General features: G+C 46.9%; 1 protein-coding gene across 3 annotated transcripts in view; it reads left to right on the plus strand.

The window, feature by feature from the left end:
* Positions 1-22,377, plus strand: part of WWC1 (WW and C2 domain containing 1) — a 151,648-nt gene that overhangs the window by 123,998 nt on the left and 5,273 nt on the right. For all 3 annotated transcript variants that reach the window (XM_059174249.1, XM_059174250.1, XM_059174251.1), the window contains 5 exons: positions 4,554-4,706; positions 6,477-6,568; positions 12,488-12,605; positions 13,840-14,004; positions 19,416-19,508. In XM_059174249.1, coding sequence (XP_059030232.1) covers positions 4,554-4,706; positions 6,477-6,568; positions 12,488-12,605; positions 13,840-14,004; positions 19,416-19,508 — 621 coding nt within the window. The remainder of the gene's footprint in view (positions 1-4,553; positions 4,707-6,476; positions 6,569-12,487; positions 12,606-13,839; positions 14,005-19,415; positions 19,509-22,377) is intronic.

Below are 22,377 nucleotides of genomic sequence, written 5' to 3' on the forward strand. Positions count from 1 at the left end.
ATTTTCACATTTTAATGAATCTCTAAAATCAAGATGCACTTTATACTAGATGACGGGTCATAGTTTAATTGGCAACTATTTTTCTTTCTTAGAGTGCATGAAATAGTATATTGTATAATTAATGGCATCTTAGAGTCCCATGAAATACAAGCTAGTATTTACTTTCAATTTGTTTATCTGATTCCCCCAGACTGGAATGTGAGCTCGTGAGGGCAGAGATTTTTATCTGCCTTAAATCTTCCGGTAGCCCCAGCACCCAAAACAGTGTCTGGCACGTAGAGGCTACTTTGTGTGTGTGTGTGTGTGTGTGTGTGTGTGTGTGTTGAATAAATAAATGAATGCCTTCAAAGTGAATCATTTACCAAAGTAGACCATATTCTCACCTATGAGCCAGCCCAAAATACATGGTGTATCTTGTTAGAATTACTAGTGATCTGATGGCAGTGTCACACCTCAAAGCTGTCATTATTTTCATTCCCTCCTACCCCTTGAACATGACCTGGCATGTTCTGAACCATAATGTCTGATGCTTTTGTCTGTCTTTGAGCCCCTTGGGGGCAGAACTTTGTCTTCCATATTCCTGTGTAAGTCTGCTGCGAAGTGCTCACAGGATATTTATTAAATGAATAAATGCGTAATACACTCACATTTGTGTATATGTAAACGTTTTACAGGTGCCTAAAATGCAGCAGCCATTTAATGCCTGAACTGACCCTAGTCCTGCGGGTAGGAGTTATTTACCTTGTTTTCCTCACTTACTCACCACCGTTGTAGAAATTAGCCTTGTTTTCCCCACTGACCACTGTTGTAGAAATTAGCCATGAGCCACACGTTGGGTTTGCACAGTCCGTACCATGCCTGGTCCATCCTGACAAGGAAGAACTGGGGGAAAGGATCCCAGGTGGGTTGGAGAGGCCCCTCCTCATCTCAGGGGCCACTCGAGCCACCGCGTGGCTACTGGCCAACTTCACAAACTGGTTCGTGGGCTTTTCTGCTACCCCATTGGCACAGCCGCTGTTTTGGGGATGGTGAGTCAGCCAAACCCCGGACCTGGTCAGGGCTCTTTGAAAGAGGGCATGTTGAAACAATAAGGCCTCTGAGGAGTGGTGAGAATTATTTTATCATTTTTGCCACAGGATGTGTGTCATTGGAAATAAATCCTCTCCCTGGGAGGTTACATTCAATTAGGTTGATACAGTGTCATTTCACTCCATCTTAAGACATCCGTTTACACAATTCAAAGAAAAACTATATAGAAAGATTAACTGAAGAGAAATCATGTTCCCCCTGACCCTTGCACCCAGCCCCCCCCCATCCTAGATGGCTAAGCGCTTTGATTAGTGTTTTCTTTATCTTTCCAGCATTTCTTTTTGCACATATATTCACCTTGCACCTCAAAAACGGGCAAAATGTATGTATATATAGAAAGAGAATATATGTATTCTCATCCCTTTTTCCATTTTTTTTTTTTTTAAATTTGAGAGAGAATGAGAGGAAGCATGAGATAGAGGAAGGTCAGAGGGAGACGCACACCCCCTGCTGAGCAGGGAGCTATATGTGAGACTCGATCCTGGGACTCCAGCTTAGCTGAGGGCAATTGCTTAACAAACTGAGCCACCCAGGTGCCCCACCTTTCCATTTCTTAAACAAAATGTAGTGTACGGCATATTCCATTCTGCGCTGTTGTGGGTGGGGTTCCCCCCCACCTTAACAGTACAGCCTGGAGGGCCCCTGGGTGACTCAGTTCATTGGGCGACTGCCTTCCACTCAGGTCATGATCCTGGAGTCCCGCATCGGCCTTCCAACTCTGCAGGGAGTCTGCTTCTCCCAATGACCTCTCTCCTCTCATGCTCTCGCTCTCTCATTCTCTCTCTCTCTCTCAAATAAATAAATAAAATCTTAAAAAAAAAAAAGTACAGCCTGGAAGTCTCTCCACATCAGCACCTAGAGATTTTCCTCATTTTTTTGTATATAGCTATATAATAGCCCATCGGGTAGGTATATTATGGTTTATTTCTGCAGTCTCCTGTTGCCGGAGCTCTGAGTTGTTCAAAATCTTCTACACTGGTCTTAGTGATGAGTTTTTGGATCTGACTTCAAAAAGGAGTCAGGCAACAAAAGCAAAAATAAACAAGTGGGGGGCACCTGGGTGGCTCAGTGGGTTAAAGCCTCTGCCTTGGGCTCGGGTCATGATCCCAGGGTCCTGGGATCGAGCCCCGCATCCGGCTCTCTGCTCAGCAGGGAACTTGCTTCCTCCTCTCTCTCTGCCTGCCTCTCTGCCTACTTGTGATCTCTGTCAAATAAATGAAAAAAATCTTTAAAAATAAATAAATAAATAAATAAACAAACAAACAAGTGGGACTATATCAAACTAAAAAAAGCATCTGCACAGCACAAGAAATCGTCAACAAAATGAAAAGGCAATCTACCAAATAGGAGAAAGTGTCCACAAGTCATGTGTCTGATAAAGGGTTAATATCTAAAATGTACAAAGCACTTGTACGACTCTACAGTAAAAAAGCAAACAATCCAAGTTAAAAACATGCAGAAGATTTAAATCATCATTTTTCCGAAGAAGACATACAGAAGGCCAACAGGTACATAAAAAGATGATCACCATCACTAATCACCAGGGACATGCAAATCAAAATCACAGTGAGAAAGCGCCTCATCCTTCTTGGAATGTTTATTATCAGAGGGACAAGAGACAGCAGATGTTTGCAAGGATGTGAGAAAAAAGAAAAGACTTGTGCACTGTTGATCGGGTCTAAGTCGTTAGGGCTGCTATGGAAAAGCATGGGCGGTTCCTCAAAAAATTAAAAATGGAATTGCATTGTGATCTAACAATCTCATATCTGGGTCTATACACAAGGTCTTTTTTTCTTAAGATTTTATTAATTTATTTGACAGAGATCACAAGTAGGCAGAGAGGCAGACAGAGAGAGAAGGGGAAGCAGGTTCCCCATTGAGCAGAGAGCGTATGTGAGGCTCGATTCCAGGATCCCGAGACCATGATCTGAGCTGAAGGCAAAGACCCATCCAGATGCCCCCATAAACAAGGTCTTGAAAAGATACTTGCACACTGTGTTCATAGCAATATTATTCATGATAGTCAAGAGACAGAAGCAACCCGAATATGTGTCCGTAGATAAATGGATTAAAAATTGTGGTCTCTGGGGCACTGGGGTGGCTCAGTCAGTTAAGAGTCCTGACTCTTGATTTTGGCTCTGGTCACAGTCTCAGAGACTGTGAGATTGAGCCCCACGTCGGTCCCCGTGCTGGGCGCAGAACCTAGTTAGGATTCTCTCCATCGCCCTCTGTTCCCACACCCCCCAACCCGGCTCGCACACACACTCTGTCTCAAAAAAAAGTGATCTCTGTGTGTAATGGAACATTATTCAGCCTTAAAAAGGAAAAAATCCTGTCCCATGCTACAACACAAATAAACCTTGAGAACATTATGGTAAATGAAAAAAGCCAGTCACAGAAAGACAAATCAGTGAGTGATTCCACTTATATGAGGTATCTGAAATAGTCAAATTCATAGAAACAGAAAGTGGTGTTTACTCGGGACCGGGGAAAGAGAAAAAGGAGAGAAAGAAGTTGCTTAATGAGTATAGAGTTTCCGATTTGCAGGATGAAAATGTACTAGAGATCCATTGCATAATGTAAATATAAACACTATTGAACTATCCACTTAACAGTAAGAGGGCAAATTTTACATGACAACATGGATGGACCTTGATAACGTATTAAGTGCAATAAGCCAGAGAGAGAAAAACAAAGACTGTGTGATCTCACTTACAGGTGAAATCTGAAAAACCAAACTCATAGAAACAGATTGATCATTGCCAGAAATGGGGGGTGGAGGGTGGGTAGTGGACATGGGAAAAGGTATTCAAAAGGTACAAACATCTAGTTATAAGATAAGTAAGTTGTGGCCATTGGTGTACAGGGTGGGGACTAATTAACAACACTGTATTATTTGAAAGTTGTTGGGATAGATCTTAAAGTTCTCATGTAAGAAAAAAAATTATAACCATGAGGTGATGCATGTTAACTGAACTTGTTGTGGTAATCACTTCACAAAACATACTCTACCAAATCTTTATTTTTTTAAGTAAACTGCATCCCACCTGAGGCTTGAACTCACGACCCTGAGATCAAGAGCCACATGCTCTACCAAATGAGCCAACCGGGCACCCCCCAAATCTTTATGTTGTACAACTTAAACTAGTACAATGTTACATGTCAGTTATATTTTAGTAAAACTGGGGGACAGGAGGTGGTAAGTTTTATGTTTTTTATCATAATTAACAAAAAAATACATGCAGTGGGTGTTCAATAAGGATTTGGTGAATGAGTAAACCAATGAATGAGTAAGTTAGTAAATGAGTGAGTTGTAGAAAATGATTCAGAACTCATCCTTTCCTCTTCCCAGAAGTTCCCATCCCCTCTGGGGGTGTTTTTCCTACTTCCCTCAGGAGCTGAATTCCTCCAGAATACCTTGTCAAGCCCTGGCTTATCCTCTTGCCTTTTCCCATCCTCAACAGGGAGGCGCCCAGATCAGCCTGGCTGAGGTCTGTCGGTCTGGGGAGAGGTCGACTCGCTGGTACAACCTCCTGAGCTACAAATACTTGAAGAAACAGAGCAGGGAACCCAAACCAGTGGGAGCCAAGGTCTCCACCCCAGGGCCTGAAAGCACGGTGAGCTGGGTCCGGGGTTGGCCCCACCCTCCTATGTCTGCAGCACCTAGATGGATGGACGGAAAAGCCTCTCCCAGAACTGGAGGAGGGCGGGCGTCAGAGGTGGGGGAAGCAGCCGAGGGTATTGGAACAGAGAAGGAGAGAAGGACAAGCTACTGTGCTAAGGGGCAGGGAGCTCCCATTTGCACATCTTCCACATCTGTGCTCTCCCCTTTTGTACTTGGCTTGACATAATAGAACTTGGCTGATGAAAACCTTAATTTATGTTGTTATTTTTTTAGTGAAGTGGAGTAGGAAGGAGAAACCTGTGTAAAATAAAACTTTAACCCTTTTTGAGAAGCCACTCCCTGCATCGTGGTCCGTAGTGGAGGCTTGCTCTAAGAGGCAACAGAAAGTCAGAGGAAGGACAATCAGAGAACTGGGTGATTGTTAGTTGGGTGACAGGTCAATCATTTCACTTCCCTGAGCCTCTGTGGGTTTTGTTTGTTTGTTTGTTTGTTTGTTTATGTCTAATCTGAGTCTGAAAAGGTTATTAGGAAGGTTTGAAGAAGCACATGTAAAGAACAGTCTGTACTTGGTTACTCTGGATAGTCATTGCCCAGAATTTCAGTGGAGGGGATGGGCTAGGTCATCCAGTTAAGGATAAGGGTAAGGATTAAATCTCTTTCCTCCCCACCCCCCCCCCACCTCCTTTTTCATCCTCCTCATTTTCTGCACTTCCCTCTGTGTTTATTATGTGCCATTACCAAGGCTCAGAAAGGTTACCTAAGGACATACATCCAATAAGCAACAAAGCTAGGTCTCCCTCACTCTAAAAAGGAGTCTGTGAGCTGGCAAAGGTCTTGAAAATATCCTCTGCTTTCTAGAGCATGTCCTTTGGTGAGTCACGTCAACCTTAGACACATTCATTTCCTTGTTCCCATTTCTCAAGGGAATAATTGTAAGCTCTACCTATCAGAATAGTTGTAAAGATTAAATAAGATGCTACACAGAAGCTGTTTATCAGTGCATGACGTATACCAGGCCTTCAACTGATTTCTGTTCCCTCTTCCCCAAAAGAAAATTTCAGGGGGTTTTCAGGCTCTGGCCCACACGACCAAAGGTATTTGCTGATTAACTATGGGCTTAGAAAACTACAAGAGCAGTTTTTGCTCTACTATGAGCTGCCATTTACTGAATGCTAATTATGTGCTCGGTACTCTTCAATATGCCTTATGGACATATTCTCAATTAATCTTCATAACAGCCCTTTGTGGTAGTTATTAGAAACTACTGTAGAAGAAACAGAGTCTCAGAGAGGTTAGTTTCCTCAAGTCACACAGACTTCCTCACTGTAGACACCATTCAGTATGGATGATCTTCCTCCAGGAAGTCTTCCCTGAATGCACCAAGCTGACTTTGCCATTGCTCCTTTGTTCTTACATATCACGTTATTTTGGTATTGACAGTTCATGTGATGGTCTTCCCGGCTACACTATAATCTCTTTATAGCCAGAGACCTATAATTCTGCCTCACTCAACTATTAAACTTGACTGTCTTCCAAAAGTCTGTCCAAGCGGACAGGGGTTATTCTCAGGAGAACTGCCAGTTAGGTGAACTGAGCGCTGTGCTTACAGTTTATAAGTGACTGTGGGGCAGGATGCTCACCCACTCTGCTCTTCAGTTTTATTCTCCATCCAAGGGGAGGGTCACACTCTGAGCTCCAATTCTTGCCCCGTGAGGTGGCTCCAGTGGCATGCACATGAAGGCCTGGACCTTTGTCTCCACAGGATGCCGTGTCTGCTCTGTTGGAACAGACAGCAGTGGAGCTGGAGAAGAGGCAGGAGGGAAGGAGCAGCACGCAGACCCTGGAAGACGGCTGGTAAGGAGCATTCCCCTGGGCTTCCGGAACTGATCTGGTGTGGACCTGGATACAGTAATGAGATTCCCAAACCCCAGGGCAACCAAGAAAAGTGTTCCCCTTTGCAAAAATGGAGAACCTCTCTCCTCACAGGTTCTCTACAGGCAATAAGGCAGTACAACTGACCCTTGAACAGTGCAAGGGCTAGGGGCCCCAAGCCACATAGCACTTTTGATTCCCCCAAAACTTCACTAACAGTCTGCTGTTGGCCAGAAGTCTTTCCAGTAACCTCAACAGTGCATTAATGCATCCTTTGTATGTTATATGGATGATACTGTATTGTTACAATAGCGTAAGCTAGAAAAAATTTTTTTTTAATTTTTTAAAAATTTTATTTATTTGAGAGAGAGAGAGAGAATCATTGAGCACAAGTAGGGGGAGCTGTAGGCAAAGGGAGATCATGACCTGAGCCAAAGGTAGATACTTAACCAACTGAACCATCCTGGTGCCCCTAGGAAAAAAATGTTAAGAAATTCATAAGGAAGAGAAGATATGTATATAGCACTGTAGTGTATTTATCAAAAAAATCCATATATATGTGGACCCATGCACATAACTTGTGTTATTCCAAGATAAATTGTATATAGCCTGATAAAATTTCTTCCCAATTGGTCATTTTGTGATCTATAACTCACTCGTGCTAGTTTACATATTTGTGTCTGCATTTACTCACTTATATTTATTTTGGTAAAAAATAGACTTATATTACTATATATCAGAAGTAGGTATAATCTGCCATAAATTGAAGATGTTTCAATAAGCAATTGCATTTGACTGCTAGAAACAGAGAGTAGAAATAATGGGCTTAAATTAAGATCTTTTATTTCTTTGTTGCTTACAAAGAAAAATGGGAGGAAGCAGTCCCAGGCTCATCTGTCAGCTCCATGGTGTTGCTGGGAACCCAGGCTCCTCCTCTCCTTCCACTTTGCTCTTTTTACTGGGTGACTGCCATCACCGAGACTGCTTTATAGCTCAAAATGGATGCTGAGTCACCAGCCATCAGACAGGCATCAGAAAAGAGGAAAGACAAAAGATGTGCTTGTATGCTTTTTAACCACGGAGCATTCCTCAGAGTCCCACCCAGCAATTTCTGCTTGATTCTCATTGGGCACGCATAGCCATCTGGTCTACCTAACTGCAAGGGAGGCTGGGAAATGAGGTCTGTAAAGCTGGGTATGAATATCAGGGTTGTCTTACCAAGGAAGACAGTGGAAGTGGATCCTGGGTAGGCCATGAGACAAGTCTGCCTCAGAAGGTAATAGAAAGTTTAAATGTCATGAAAATCAAGCAGTAATCAATAAAACATGCCTAGACATATTGCTCACTAAGGCTCTGGGCCTGAGGTCTTCTCTCACTGCTAAACAGGGAGATTAGTCAGTGTTCCAGCAATATTAAAGACATGTGTTGCCAGAGAGACTTCTCGGTATCCAGAGGAGAGCTGGAGACAGCTTTCTGTCTGTGTGCTTCGAGGCTCTTTAGTCTCTTGGATCCCGAAAGAGAGATCTCCTGACACATAGCAAACAATGGTATAGACCAAAATTCAAACCTTAGCTTCATTATGCTTTGGTCACCTTTAACAAAGCGTTTTTAACTTTTTCTTGTGGTATGACACACTTACCTAAAAGTTCCCCTAAGTGTACGGCTCCGTGAATTTTCAGAAACCAAAGTACCCATGTAACCAGCATCCAGATCTAGAAACAGAGCATAACCGACTCTCCAGAGCCCATAGTGGGCTTCCTCCAGGCCACTGCCCTCCACAGGGCAGCTGTTGTCAGGCGAGTCACTGTGACCTCGTCTGAGCCTCATCTGGAAAAGCGGGCTGGGCTGTCACACCGGCTACGGGGGGCTTGCTGTGTAGGGCTGAAGGGGAAGCTGCCGTAATGAAGATGAAGCCCAAAGCTCATGGTGGACACTTGGTCGATGGTAGAAATGATCTCTCAGAAAATGAGAAGAGAGCCTGCTAACTCCCAGCTCAGAAGGCAGAAGGCAAATTCCACCTCAGAAGTGACCAGAGCCTGTGAATTTGCCCTCTGGGAGGAAATATCGGCAGGCTTCAGTGCACGTGCTCTGAACTCAGAGGGCTGGGGACTCCGTCAGCTTCCTGGGGGATCCTAGGTCTGGGTGAGGCCAAGCATCACTGAATTTTTAAAAGCTCCCTGAGTGACCCAAATGTGCAGCTTTCAACCGTGGCTCTAAACCTGTTTCTGCCTCCAGGAAATAACAGATTTAAAGAGTGGCCACAACTCTGGGATATTCAGCCGACGGAATAGAATTATGCATGATAAGCTCTTAGCACAGACTTTGTCCCATAGGAAACACTTAGGAGCTCTTCTGTATTATTGTTACCTCCCCCCAGTTATGCATTGGGTCTCAGAAAGGGCCTTTCGTTAATACCTTTCACTCCAGGGGTCAGCAGAGGTTTTCTGGAAAGGGCCAGAGAGTAAATGTCTGCTTCGTGAGCCATGCGGATTCTGGTGTGTCTACTCACCTCTGTGATTGTGCTATGAAAGGAGTCCTCAGTGGCACACGCACCAACCATCATGTCTCTGCCATTGAAGCTTCACTTGCGAACGCCGAAATTTGAATTTCATATACATTTGCACATGTCATGAAATATCATTCTCTTTTTGATTTTTTTTCAGTCATTTAAAAATATAAAAACCACTCACAGCTTGGGCTCTCCAAAATTGGCCATGGGCTAGATTTGTCTCACCGCCTCACCCCACTTTTACTCTTCTCTTTTACCATCTTATTTCTCCACACGATTAAAGGGTAGGGCAAGGTTCCTGAATTTTCGTATGTTCATTTGTTTGTTTTAGGGCTCACTCGAAACGGTCTCAGTTTCTCTCTTTCCCTCTCTCTCCCTCCCTATGTCCCTTTCTTTCGCTGTCTCTCCTCTCCCTTTCCAACGCTTCCTCCCTCCCCTTTCCTCCTTCCTCCCTCTCTCTCTCTCTCTCTGTGGCACACCGCTGGGCTGGGCTGGGCTGGGCTGTGCAAAGGTCTGATGCCGGAAATAGGCCCAGGACCTGTCTTCCAAAACCCTGGCACAAGATCAGTGGTTTCTGCCAAATTCCAAGCTTGTGGTGAGACTTTTCAAGCCATCCCCTAGCAACTGCCTTCTGTTCTCTCTCCCTTCTCGGCCCCCTCTCTCCCCACCCCTGCCATTCAAACTTCCCTAGACACTGACTTACAAAGAGGACTGGGAATCCCAGAGCTGCTGTGCTGGAGTCAGTCCATCTGCAGGCCTCCTCCCCCCAAGACTGGAGGCTTCTTTTGGCCTGGAATGTTAACTAACTCCGTTGTGTCCGCTCCGCTGCAGAGTCCTATGTGGGGGTCCCCCAAAGACTGGCCCTCTGTTCTAATTTCCGCTCTGTTCTCTCAGCACCCAAGGGCCAGGATGCCATAGTTACTCCCTCCTTGTATTTGTTTAGCTTTATTTAGTGCCCACAATCACAAGCCTGGACTTTCTTAAGATCCACAAGCAAAACGAAGTTCTAAGAGTATTAGAAAATATAAGAGACTGTAATCACACACAATACTAGGGTGAAAATCCTGTGTTTGCCTCCTTGGGAACTTGTGTGTGTGTGTGTGTGTGTGTCTAGAGCAGAGGTTGAGAAATGGTATTGTGGGGTACCAGGGCACGTGTGCTTTACATTTTAATAGGCATTGCACAATAGTTCTCAAATAAGATGGTCCCACCAGCAGTAATTAAGACTACCCTTAACCCTACACCCTTTCTGATACTACATGTAGTCTAACTACAGTTCTTCATCAAAAATACGTCCATGTTTTATTACAGTGGATACTGCTACACTGCACTGTGCAAACTGGCTGCTCTGACATATACTCCGTTTCCCATGCCTTCTCTATATTTGGCCACTCTAAAGGGTGAAAAGATGTTGTCGACTTTAATCATGTTTCTCATGACAATTGAGATTTTTCGGTTCTCCTTTCCGGAAATATTTAAATCAGGTTCACGGTCAAAAAGAAAAGACTTCCCTGGTGGTCAAGCACTTAGTGGGGTTGGACAGATTGGATGGAAAACCTGGCTGCCCCCTTCGTGGTGTGTGACACTGGATGGGACCTAGAAATTCACTGATCCTGGCTTTTAAATCTGTAAAATGGAGACAGAAATTGCTTTCAGTGTTGTTGTAAGGCCTTAGCGTGGCCCCTGATGCTTATTAAGTCTTCCGTAAATGCTGGGTGATGTGGCATCTGCCAGATTCTTAAGGAGGTGCTCATCGTGTGTTCCCATATTTAATGGCCCTTTTATGAGTAGATCAAGAAGCTGTGGGAGGGAGAGCAAGGGGTGTCCATTAGCACTGGTCCCCATCTAAGGGCAGGGGAGGTTTTAGTCATGAGGCTGGAGATCCAAGATCTTTTCTCCTCATCGGGAAAATCCCAAAGGAGATTTTGTGCTTATCCACAGTCTCACTGAGCCAGCTAACTGGATGTCAGATTCTCTGCTTTGGGCTGGAGTTCCTTCAGCCCAGTTCCTTCTCCTGCTGATCAGAAGACTGGTGATTATGGGGACGCCTGGGTGGCTCAGTTGGCTGGACGACTGCCTTCGGCTCGGGTCATGATCCTGGAGTCTCCAGATCGAGTCCCGTGTCGGGCTCCCAGCTCCATGGGGAGTCTGCTACTCTTTCTGACCTTCTCCTTGCTCATGCTCTCTCTCACTGTCTCTCTCTCAAGTAAATAAATAGAATCTTTAAAAAAAAAAAAAAAAAAGGAAGAAGACTGGTGATTATGTATGTCTTTGAGAAGATGGGACTAAAGATAAATTAGTAATTAACAAATGCAGTCTATTTGTCACGACTCCTCCCAGCCCTGACGTCCGAAGGGAAAGAATAATCATGAAAAGTATCACCAAAAATAAACTCTCTGGCACATGGTGCCAGAACACCATCAGATATCCATATAGAAAAAAATAGGGGCCCCTGGGTGGCTCCATTATTTAAGCGGCTGCCTTTGGCTCAGGTCATGATACCAGGGTCCTGGGATCAAGCCCCATATCTGGTGAGCCTGCTTCTCCCTCTGCCTCTGTGCTCTAGCTCTTTCCCAAGTAAATAAATTTAAAAATCTGAAGAAAATAAAAAGAGGAGTGGGGTGGTGGGGTGGCTCAGTCAGTAAAGTGCCTACCTTTAGCTCAGATCATGATCCCAGATCCTGGGATCAAGCCCCACATCAGACTCGCTGCTTAGCAGAGTGTCTGCCTCTCCCTCTGCCTCTCCTCCCCCTCATGCTTATGTGTACTCTCTCTCTCTTTTTCTGAAATAAATAATTTTTTTTAAAGAAAAGAAGCTTTATTCATAATTGCCAAGAAATGGAAGTCTTTCAAATGTTCCTCACCAGACAGATGAATAGCTGAATGAATTGTGATGTATCCATGTCATTGAGAATGCCACTCGGCAATGAAAAGGGGTGAACTGCCGATACAGTCACCAACATAGTTGAATCTTAGAGACTTTAGATGGAGAGAATGAAGCCAGAGACAAAAGAACACATACTGTCTAATTGCATGTTTACAAAATGCTAGAAAACTCAACCTGCAGGGACAGAAAGCTGATCAGTGGTGGGCTGGGGGTAGGAAAGGTTATGTAGGAGAGGGTACAAGAAACCATGTAGGGTCGGGGAATGTTCTGTATCGAGTGTGGCAGTAGTTACACGGGGGAATACATCGGCTGGGAATACGCTGGCCAAATGAAACTATACAATGAAAATGCATTGTGTTGTACAACAGTTAGACCTCACTAATTTTTGTTTGTTTAAATGTGTCCTCAGCTGTGAAAAGGCTTGGAAGCCCTGCCCGAGGTGCATTTAGAGGCAAGCGAGCAAATCAGAGTGGTCTCTGGTAACCAAAGCTCTTTGTCATCACAGGAGGTACGAGGAGACCAGCGAGAACGAAGCGGTGGCCGAGGAGGAAGAGGAGGAAGAGGGAGAGGATGTTTTCGCTGAGAAAGCTTCACCTGATAGGGACGAGGGCCCAGCGTTAAAGGTAGGCAGGACCAGAGAGGCCGGAAGGTCTGTCTTGGGGAAACAGCCCTCGGTGCCTGAGTCCAGGCATTCCAAAAAGGCGCCTCCAGCCTTGGGGGCCCTCGGAATGGGGTGATCTGTAGAAGGTTGTATAGCAGCACCCCTGCCTGTACTGCAGGGCATCTCAGTGACCATAAAGGAGGAGAGGCTGGCTCTCCCCTCCTCTGTCCTGCCCTCTGCTCCTCCCGTATCTCCAGGTTGACCTCAAGCTTTGTGGCCAGCTGGGTCTGGGTTCAGGTGCTGGCTCTGCTACTCTCTCGCTGTGCAGGCTTAGGCAGGTGACTTCGTCCCTTCCAGCCTTCATTTCCTCATCTCTAAAATGGATACAATAATACCAGCCTCACTGACACATTCTTAAGTTTCAAAGGAATGTGTTTCTTGTTTGTTTGGATCTACCCAAAGTACAGTAGGAAAAAGGAGTCCGGTAAGGTTCACCTCACCACCTCCTTCCCTGCTGTGCAAGGGTTAATCACAATAACCAGAGTCAATCTCCACAGAGAGCTCTCTGTCTTCTGCTCCAGCAGGAAGTAGAGCAACCTGTTGTGGGCGAGCAGGGCACCTGGGTGGAGCTGCGGATTGCGCACTGCACAAAGGTGCCTGGCCGAGAGGGGCTGAGAAGAATCTCGGGCAGCCTTCCAGCTGCTCCATGCCCGGAGTAGTCTTTTTACAGCCTCTGCAGTCAGAAGGGGTGCCTTTCTCAAAATTACGCAAAGGCACTGTAGGCCAGCAGGGCTCTGCATTCAGGTGTTCTTGTTTGCTTGTCTGTTGCTGGTGCCCCCTGTAAAGGGACAGTAGAAAACCTGCTCCCCGGGTTGAAAGACTGAGATTTGTGGGTTGCCTGCGTAATTCCAGGGAAGCATCTGCGGTTCTTGGCGGCAGCACTGGAGGCCTTGGGTGTGGCTTTGTCAAAATGTGGTTGGCATAGACGTCTTGAGGGCATGAAGTCGAGGACATCTGTCCACATACTGCTCAAGTGAGCTTGTTTGGGGACTGAATATGCTCCAAGCCACATGAAGGAATAGAGGCCCGCCCAGCACTCGGGTGCTGTCCTGGCACAAAACCCCCAGCTGTATCTGTGGGTCAACGGCCAGATGATGGGAGTGGGGAGCAGCTGGGGAGTCTGCTCCAAGAGCCTCAGCTCAGTGGCCAAGACACTGTGGATACGAATAGCCTCAAAGATCTGACTTCTTCTTCAGGTGGACAAAGAGACCAACACAGAGACCCCGGCCCCCTCTCCCACAGTGGTGCGGCCCAAGGACCGCCGGGTGGGCGCACCATCCCCAGGACCCTTTCTGCGGGGGAGCACCATCATCCGCTCTAAGACCTTCTCCCCGGGACCCCAAAGCCAGTATGTGTGCCGGGTAAGCAAATGCACGGTACTGCTCTTCTCCTAGGACACCTGCTTCCCGAGGAGTCATGAGAGGCTGGGGCCTCACATAGTTCTGGGTGCAAATCCTGATGCATCTTACTTTGTCAGCTGTCCTCGGGCAAGTTAACACCTTACTGCATGCAGAGTTAATACAGCGACTTCAAAGGATTGTTCCCAGGGATTGAATTAGAGCAAGTATGGGAAAAGCTTGGTAAGCTGTGCAAGGCCAGTGTTTCCTTTATCATTCCCTCCAGCTCTCCCCTCCTTCTTCACAGCCTGCCCTTCCCTTCTACACAACCACTTGCTGAGATCAGACTGACCCCTCCCTGTCCCCAAACGGGCATTCCTTCGCCACTTGCAGGGTGATCCTAGCATGCAGTCTGAGGTTGCAAAAAGGCAACATGTCCATACTACGTAGCCGCAGGTTGGTTGGTTGGATTTCATTGAACCTGTCGCTAACATTGAAAAGTCAGGGAAGGCGATTAAAAATAAAATAAAAATGAAGAGATTTTACATAAAATTCGAGTTTCTCTTGAAAAAAAAAAAGAAAAAGAAAAACTGCCTGTCCCCATGGGCTGCACATTCTCTCACAGCAGCAGGGGGCTGGAGCTAAGCAGTGTAGGCATCTGCCCTTAGATGGTTGGAGGGGATGGGCTGGCAAGTTCACTCTGGCCCCCTGGCCCTCTTTACCTGCTTTGGTTGCCAGCCTTCTCTTACAGGCTGCACTGGAGTTAAGAAGTCCTGCAGTAGGCTCGTGCTCCCTCGTCCCTTTCCCTGTGTATCCATCTCATTAGGCTACCCCTTCCCAGGCCTGCCTCCTTCTCTCATTCCACTATAAATGGAGGGTTTGAGCCCTTCCCATGTCTGAGAGGGTCCCAGCCTTCCTCAGGGATGGCACAGATATAACACAGGCACACTTCCCCTGAGTCCTGGGTCAACATCCTTCCTTACCCTCTACCATGGAGAACCAGCGAACAGTAACTAGAAGCAAAGACAGAACCTTCTGTGTCTAATGTTCCAGTAAGTCGTCAGAGAAGGAGAAGTCCATGCAACCCAGCCTATGTCGTCAACCTGACACTTAGCCGTCCATTGTAATTTGGGAGGAACAGGGGATATTGAGGGGATTCAGTATCCACTGCCAAAATTCTAAGATTGAGTAGAGAAGCTAATTTTTTTATAATATGATCGTGTCACCAGTTTACAAGGTACACCAGTTATTCCCACAAAAACATTCCCTTAGTCCCTCCCAAAAATAACGTAATTCCCTTCCTTCTGTGTCCCGCCTTTAGCTAATTGAGCTTGTAAACATGTCACGGTGGCTATATCCCGGGAAAGGTACAGAGTTTCCTGAAGTCCCTGAAGGGAATGTTGACCTCAGGGGATTCATGAATCACATGTGGAGAATCCAGCAGTTAAGCCACTCACAGCTGAAGAAGAGAAAAATCCAACTCCTGTTGCAAATGTGAATAATTTGAAGGATTTAGAAAAGCCCAATCCTCTGGTTTGGGCAAAATTACTGGCTTTATGACTGTGCAGTGGAATTCAGACATAGAGTAAAGAACACCACTTGTCAGAAAAATCACACCGAAAGAAATTCATGTTTGATTCATTCTTTTTCATCAGAATTAAAGAATGCAATTGTAATTTTGTCAAATGGAATGTAGAAGATATAAGTTTGTTAAAGTATTTCCCCTTTCCAACTAGACACGAAGTTTTTCACCCCCAATATTTACTATAAGATTCTGGTCCCCTGTTTTATTTTGTTTGTTTAAGATTTTATTTATTTATTTGTCAAAGAGAGCACACAAGCAGGGGGAGCGCCAGGCAGGGCAGGCAGAGTAAGAAGCAGGCTCCCTGCTGAGCAAGGAGCCCAATGTAGGACTCAATCCCCAGATTCCAGGATCAGACACGTAACCGACTGAGCCATCCAGGCATCCCTGGTTCCCTGTTTATATGGATTCATGTTAAGTGGCCCTTTCCCAGGATTGGCATCTTCAAATAACCAGGATCTCTGAAGCTGTTTAATAAGCAACTGTAACACACCTAGCACCACAGGGGCCCCTTCCCCTGTTTCATTATCCGGACCAGTTTCCAACCCTGCAAGGCTGCAAATTAAGAAATCCCTAGGCGGCGTGTGTTCCATGCAACAGGCAAAAGGGGCCTTTCTCACAGCAAAGCCAAAGTGACAAAAGGTGAAGAAGCAGTTACCATAATTTTTATGGAAAATTTTTTAACATCCCCAGACCTAAAAAGTAACCTCAAAGAGGCTTTTCTGATACCTTTCTGATACAGTGAGATGTATCAGATGTATCAGCATAAATCAAGATAATACACAGATGCTCTCAGACACAGTTGAGAGCAATGGGAGCTGGCTGCTGGGATGCTCAGTGTAGTTTTGGGGAAGGAGAGTGGGGGGTGCGCCATCATCCTCAGGGTGCTGCTGCCTCCCTAAGGGCTCACTGCAAATCCCACACTGAGCCTTGTTCTTTCTCTTTTTCATAAAAGTGAAAATCCTCTTCACATTCCTTTCAGCTAGCAAAAACAGGTCCTAACGTGGGTCTTTTGTAAAGGCAAAGTGACGTCCCGCAAACTTTCAGAAAGCAGGCATACCTGTATTTTTCCTCTTTCGCTTTCTGACCGTCCCACTTCCTCCCAAGGTTATCTCATCTTGTAAAATCTTACTGAAGGCTGCAGGAAGAAGCCAGTGGTACAATAGCCTAAATTTCTTCCTATCATTTCCCCTAAAACTCTGTTGGCATACAGTCTGGTAACAATGTAACCCTCCATTTTGGACCCACAAAATGAGTATTACCAAATTCTCAACAGGAAATATTGGGATTGGGGTCTGGGCCCCAGCCTCCCCTCTGGGACACAGACAGCTCCATGTTTCCCAGTCTGGGACTTAGGGCACTCTAGTTCCTTATGCCAGTCAGGTTCTTCATGGGAGCAACAGAAACAGACTGTGAACGCTATTGCAGGAAACAGTCTTTTGGAAAAGAAACCAAGTAGCTCACATATTCACTGGACGAGTGGGAAAACTGCAGAACCAGCCTCAGAAATCAGAAGGGAAGAGGGCAGGCCAGACCCCAGCCAGTCAGGTGAGGATACAGCCAGAGCTGCTGCCGAACTTGGCCCAGCTGGTCCCACTGCTGCCACCGGATTTGACACTGATCTCTCCCCCAGAGGCTCCTGCCCTACAGAGGCCAGAGCCACTCTGCCTGCTGCTGTCACCTCTCCTTACCTCCCTGAGGTACAGGTATGGCATGCTCGTGCAACAGAAGCAGGTGGGCTTGTCCAGTCTGAGAGGCCCAGTCACAGAGCATTGGGTACAGCTGACCAAGTTGTGATTCAGAGCCTGGGACAGTTGCGTCCAATGGGCAAAGCCATGTCTGTGCCTACTGTAGCTGCAAGTGAGGCCAGGAAAGGCACACTCCGGCACTGCCAGCCTCCTTCATGTAGGGTGGGCTTTGTCTCCCACCTTGAGTCCTAAGCTGCGGCTTTCCCCATGCATGGGATGGGGTCTGGGATGCTAAGCAGCAACCTCTCCCACAAAAAAGCACATGTTTTCTGGGTCCTCTGATCTCAGAAACAAGCCTGCAAAGGTAAATTGTGTTTACCCCATTTCACAGATGCGGAAATCGAGACTCAGAAAGTCAGAACACTTTGCTCTGGGTCATGCAGCTTATTAGGTGCAAAGCTAGGAGAACCCACAGTCTTCCTATTACTCAGAGCCACCGCCTGAAGGACTTCCTTTGCTGTCCCTCAGTCTATTGAAGCCTTGTCTATTCTGCTGGCCTGGTGTCACACTTTTGCATACCAAGTGTCCTCTGCTGGCTTCTCCCTTCTTTGATCTTCAGCACAGCCGGTGTCATTTGGTTAGTTTCCCTGGATCGGGCGCGCCGCTGAACTTGAAGTCCATGAGTGTAGGGACAGTGTATTTAATTATACTCCCTCCAGCTCTCCACAGCCCCTGTGTATTTGACACTTGGAGAGTTCTCCGCGGTACTGTCACATGCTCGGCTCACCCTGACCTGATGAACACAGTTCTTCCAAGACTCGCCTTCCTGAACTAGCTGCCTCGGACTGTCAGATATTTCACATCTTCATTGCTGGTTTCCCTAGTTATTACATAGAAATATTACAGAGCAACAATATTCTCTACCATGGCTGAGAGTGAATGCAGCAAAACATCTTTACACGAGGAAGAGATAAGTTTAGGATCTAATGTGGCTTTCGTCACTCTTCTCTAATATCACCATTGACCCGTGAGCAGCTACCACCTCAGGATCAATGGTTTTGATGGGTATGGCTAGGTGGTATGGCACAGTCTGCGAGGGTCGCCTTGGGATGGGAGCAGTGTGGGATAAAGCCGCCTCCTGGTATGAGTATCGAGCCATTGTACACACCCATCCCAGTCAAGATGGTCCACACCTCCATCTGTATGTAGTTTCAACTCTGGGCCCTCCGTGCATCCTGGGGGCTAGGAGAGGACCTGGCCTCGAGTCAGACTGACCAGACTTGGAACTCTTGTTCTGATGCTCACCAGCCTTGCGGTTTGTAAAAAAAAAAAAAAAATTCTTAAGTCTCCCTGGGCCTTAATGTTCTCCATTAGGACTGTGTGAAGATTAGATGTACTGTCCATAAAGCACGTGGCACAATCCATATGATTATTTCTATTATTCTCGTCCTGATTCTGATCCAGATTCTGCCTCCTGCAGGAGCTTTTGTCAGTTACATCCCTGGGGTTCCTGTGCCCATTAACATTGCAGATTGATAACATTTATTAATATTACTAATTAATTATAAATTATTTATACATAAATATATAAATTATATATAGTTATTAATAATACAGAAAATAACATTATTACTAATAATTATCAGTAACCACAAAAGTAATGGCACAAAGAACTTCTCTGGAGGGCTTTGTTGCCTCAGGCCGTGGCCATTGCACCGCCCTGCCCTGCAAATGTGATTCGAGAAAGAAACCCCTGGGCTGTGTATCCTGGGACGTGCAGTCGCTGCAGCCTCCCTCTCCTGTCTTCCTCAGTCAGGGGCACTCTTGGTACAAAAGCGTGATCTCCGGCCACGGAGAGTAAGTGTTGGTCCTCTGGGGAGAGGACATGAGCAGGGGAGAGTTCACAGAGTCTGTGCCCGCCCATCTTGACTTAGACATTTCAGCCACGTGTGTCTTGCCAGTGGCTCTGTGGGTGACAGGGAAGAGTCCATGCAAACAGCCTTGCTGTGCTAGGTCCAGGGGCCATGAGATCCTGGAGTCAGTCTATGTGGTGACAGCCCCACAGCACTGCCAACTGCGTGGCAACCCCACCACCCTTCTGGCCACAGTGTGCCTTCCAGACGTACTCGAGTTCTAATTAACTTCCCAGGACTTATCTCCTGCAGCTGAACCGAAGTGACAGCGACAGCTCCACGCTGTCCAAGAAGCCACCTTTTGTTCGAAACTCCCTGGAGCGGCGCAGTGTCCGGATGAAGCGGGTAAGACAGTCCCCTCGGAGCTGTTGGTCATCTCCCCAAGCACATGCCCCTGTGTCTGACCGTTTCTTCTCAGCCCCTGTGTGAAGAAGGTTGCCTTTGCAAGTGTGGCAGTGTTTATGAACCCAGGGCGTGTGTAGGCACTAGGGAGGTGTCAGAGGGCAAATGTCACATCATTGTGATGCTGAATAGGTTAGGTCCAGAGTGTGCATACTTATCCTTGTCTTCCAGAGTAGAAATCAAAGTCATAAAGAACTAACCAACTCAGGGTGTCCCAGGCTGGTGGAAGCTGCCTCTTGCATGACTCTGCCCAGCGCGTCATGCAGCTGACTGAGCAAATGTTCTGACAGCCCACCCTGCTGGCAGAGAAGCTGGACACCTCCAAGCCAGAAGCGGGGAGGTGCAAACGGGCTTCTCAGTCCAGCTGGAAAAGCACTGGGAAGAGGCCACAAGCTGCCTTTGTAGAGAAATGTCCCCTTGCCTGATGGAGTCTTGGCTCAGAGATCAGGCTGGGACCGTGTTAGGCAAAGGACTGACTCCTGATATGCACACTTGGTTGCAAGTCAGAGCTGCAGAGATGCACACGGGCCCTTCCCACTCTGGGCTGTCAGTATAGACAGACTTCCCGGCAGTTCTGGGGAGTTTGCAGAACTCGAAGAAACAGGAGTTGGAATGTCAGAAAGTAGAGAGAGCAAAACAAAAAGAAGGCGCAGGGAGAAAGTGCCAGCGGCCCCAGTCAGGGAAGGGCTCCTCCCACAGACCTCCCACAGACTGGCTGCCAACAGCAGACTCCTGCCAACCAGGAGTAGGTCCTTTGTCTGTCACCACCGTGCCCCCCAGTCTCTGGAACTAGAGAGCGCAGGAGAAAGGAAGCCACCCAGAAGAGGGTGCACATGGCTGGCTGCCCAGGAATATGGACCTGGCCTCCAATGGTAGGGGCTGGCCCACTGCCAGCCTGGGTTCCCCTTTTCCACCCCCATCTGCTGTAGCTGGTGCTGCAGTCTCAAGAGCACGGGGAGTCTTCTGGGGAGGTTACTAACAATGCGCATTTCTCAGGCCACACTCCCAGACAGTCTCATTCAGGCAGTAGGGGTGGGGTCCTGGAAACTGCATTATAATAAGCCCCTTGGAAGATTCTAGAACAAGTGTTTCATGATCCGCTCCAGGAGAAATGCCTCTGGAAGCACCTACTTGCTCCCCCTCCATTGCCTACAACTCCCTGTCAAGACAGGCTCTCACAGTTCACCCTTCTTCCCTTCTTCTTCCTCTTAGCCAAGGGGAAGACTTGATAGAGGGAGCCCTTGACAGATGGATCTGAGCCTGCATTTCCTTCAGGCCCTGTGATCTGAGACACAGGAGAGTCCGGAGGCTGGGCCTGGGTGCTTGGGTGCTAAGTTCTTCTTCCACTCCATGCCTGAGCTTAGTCTCTGCTTCGGCCTGTCCGGGCAAGTTTCCGGGAGTGGATGTCAGTCAGAACAAAGCACCTTCACTTGTTCCTCTGAGAACTTGAGTCGCAGAGATCCCTCAGCTGGATTTCCTGACCGTGCTACTTACGAGTACAGACTAGACAGGGCTCTCCCTGGAAGGGCATTACAGAACTTCCGCTCTGAGTTGCTTCATGGTCCCACAAGTGTGCTGGCTGCCTTGACTCAGGGCAGCTCTCACAGTAGTGTCTTCTGTACCATGTCCCAAATCCTTGTATCAGCCCTTGTGTTTGTTCTCTGTTGCTGCATAACAAGTCACAGCAAACTTAGCACCTTAAAATACTACAAATTCAGTATCTCATAGTTTCCACAGGTCAGGAGTTCAGGCCTAGGTTAGCTGGAGCCTCCGCTCAGGGTCTCAGCAGCCTCACATCTAGGTGCTGACTGACTGCATCGTCCTGTGTAAGTGTGAGTAGGGAAGGATTCATTCCCAGCCTCCCTCAGCTGGCAGACTCCCTCGCCTTGTGTTTTCTTACTAGCTTGGGCTTGGGGCTGCTCACAGGACCCAGAGGTCATTCTTGGGCCCTTGCCATGTGGTCCTTTCCACAGTACAGATTGTGTCTTCAAGGCCAGCAGGAGACCTGTTTCCAAGAAGGGCCCAGTTCACCATTTCGGGGCTCATTGTATTGGGTCAGGCCCACCCAGGAACATCTCTCTTTTTAACTCAGAGTCAACTGATGAATTACTTAATCATGGGCATGCTATCCCATGATATTCACAGACCACCTGCCCCCAACACTGAAGAGGAGGGCATTCTACGAGCATGTATGTTGGGAGTGGGAAACTCCAGGCCAACTGAGAATTCTGCCTCCCTCAATCATATAGTTATTCTGTAATCATTACAGAATTTTTTGATCAAGAAGGAGAATAAGTGGTTGTATTACTCAGGATTGTTTATGTACAGATAACTGAAGAACTCAAATATAGCTTGAAAATGCAAGAGGGAATTTACTGGCTCATTAAATGGGAAACCCCAGGATGCTGGACTACCTTCAGGCATGAACTGAGCCTTTGTTGAGACTGTCAAGCTTCAGTCCCCATCTCATGGCCCTGCTCCCCGCAGATAGCTTAATTCTTAAAAAGGGTCACCCCAGATGGTGGGAAAGATGGCCATGATCAGTTCCAGATTTATATCTTGCTGGCTTCTTGACCTCTGTGTAAAGACTCTTTTTTTCCAAGGAGCTCAGCAAAGGTGCCAGAATTGCAGGTTATTGGCTGGGTTTAGACAACAAACTCACCCTGAAGCGGTCACTGAGGTTCTGACTGTCCAGGTTCGGGTCACATTCCTGTCCCTGGAGTCCCCTGAGAACCACCAGAGGAGTGGATTCCCAAGGGAAGATGATCACTGTGGTGGTTACTGTCAGACCAGGGGAGCGGGTGCTAGACAA

The sequence above is a fragment of the Mustela lutreola genome, chromosome 5, assembly GCF_030435805.1.
Source record: "Mustela lutreola isolate mMusLut2 chromosome 5, mMusLut2.pri, whole genome shotgun sequence".
Classification (NCBI taxonomy): Eukaryota; Metazoa; Chordata; class Mammalia; order Carnivora; family Mustelidae; genus Mustela; species Mustela lutreola.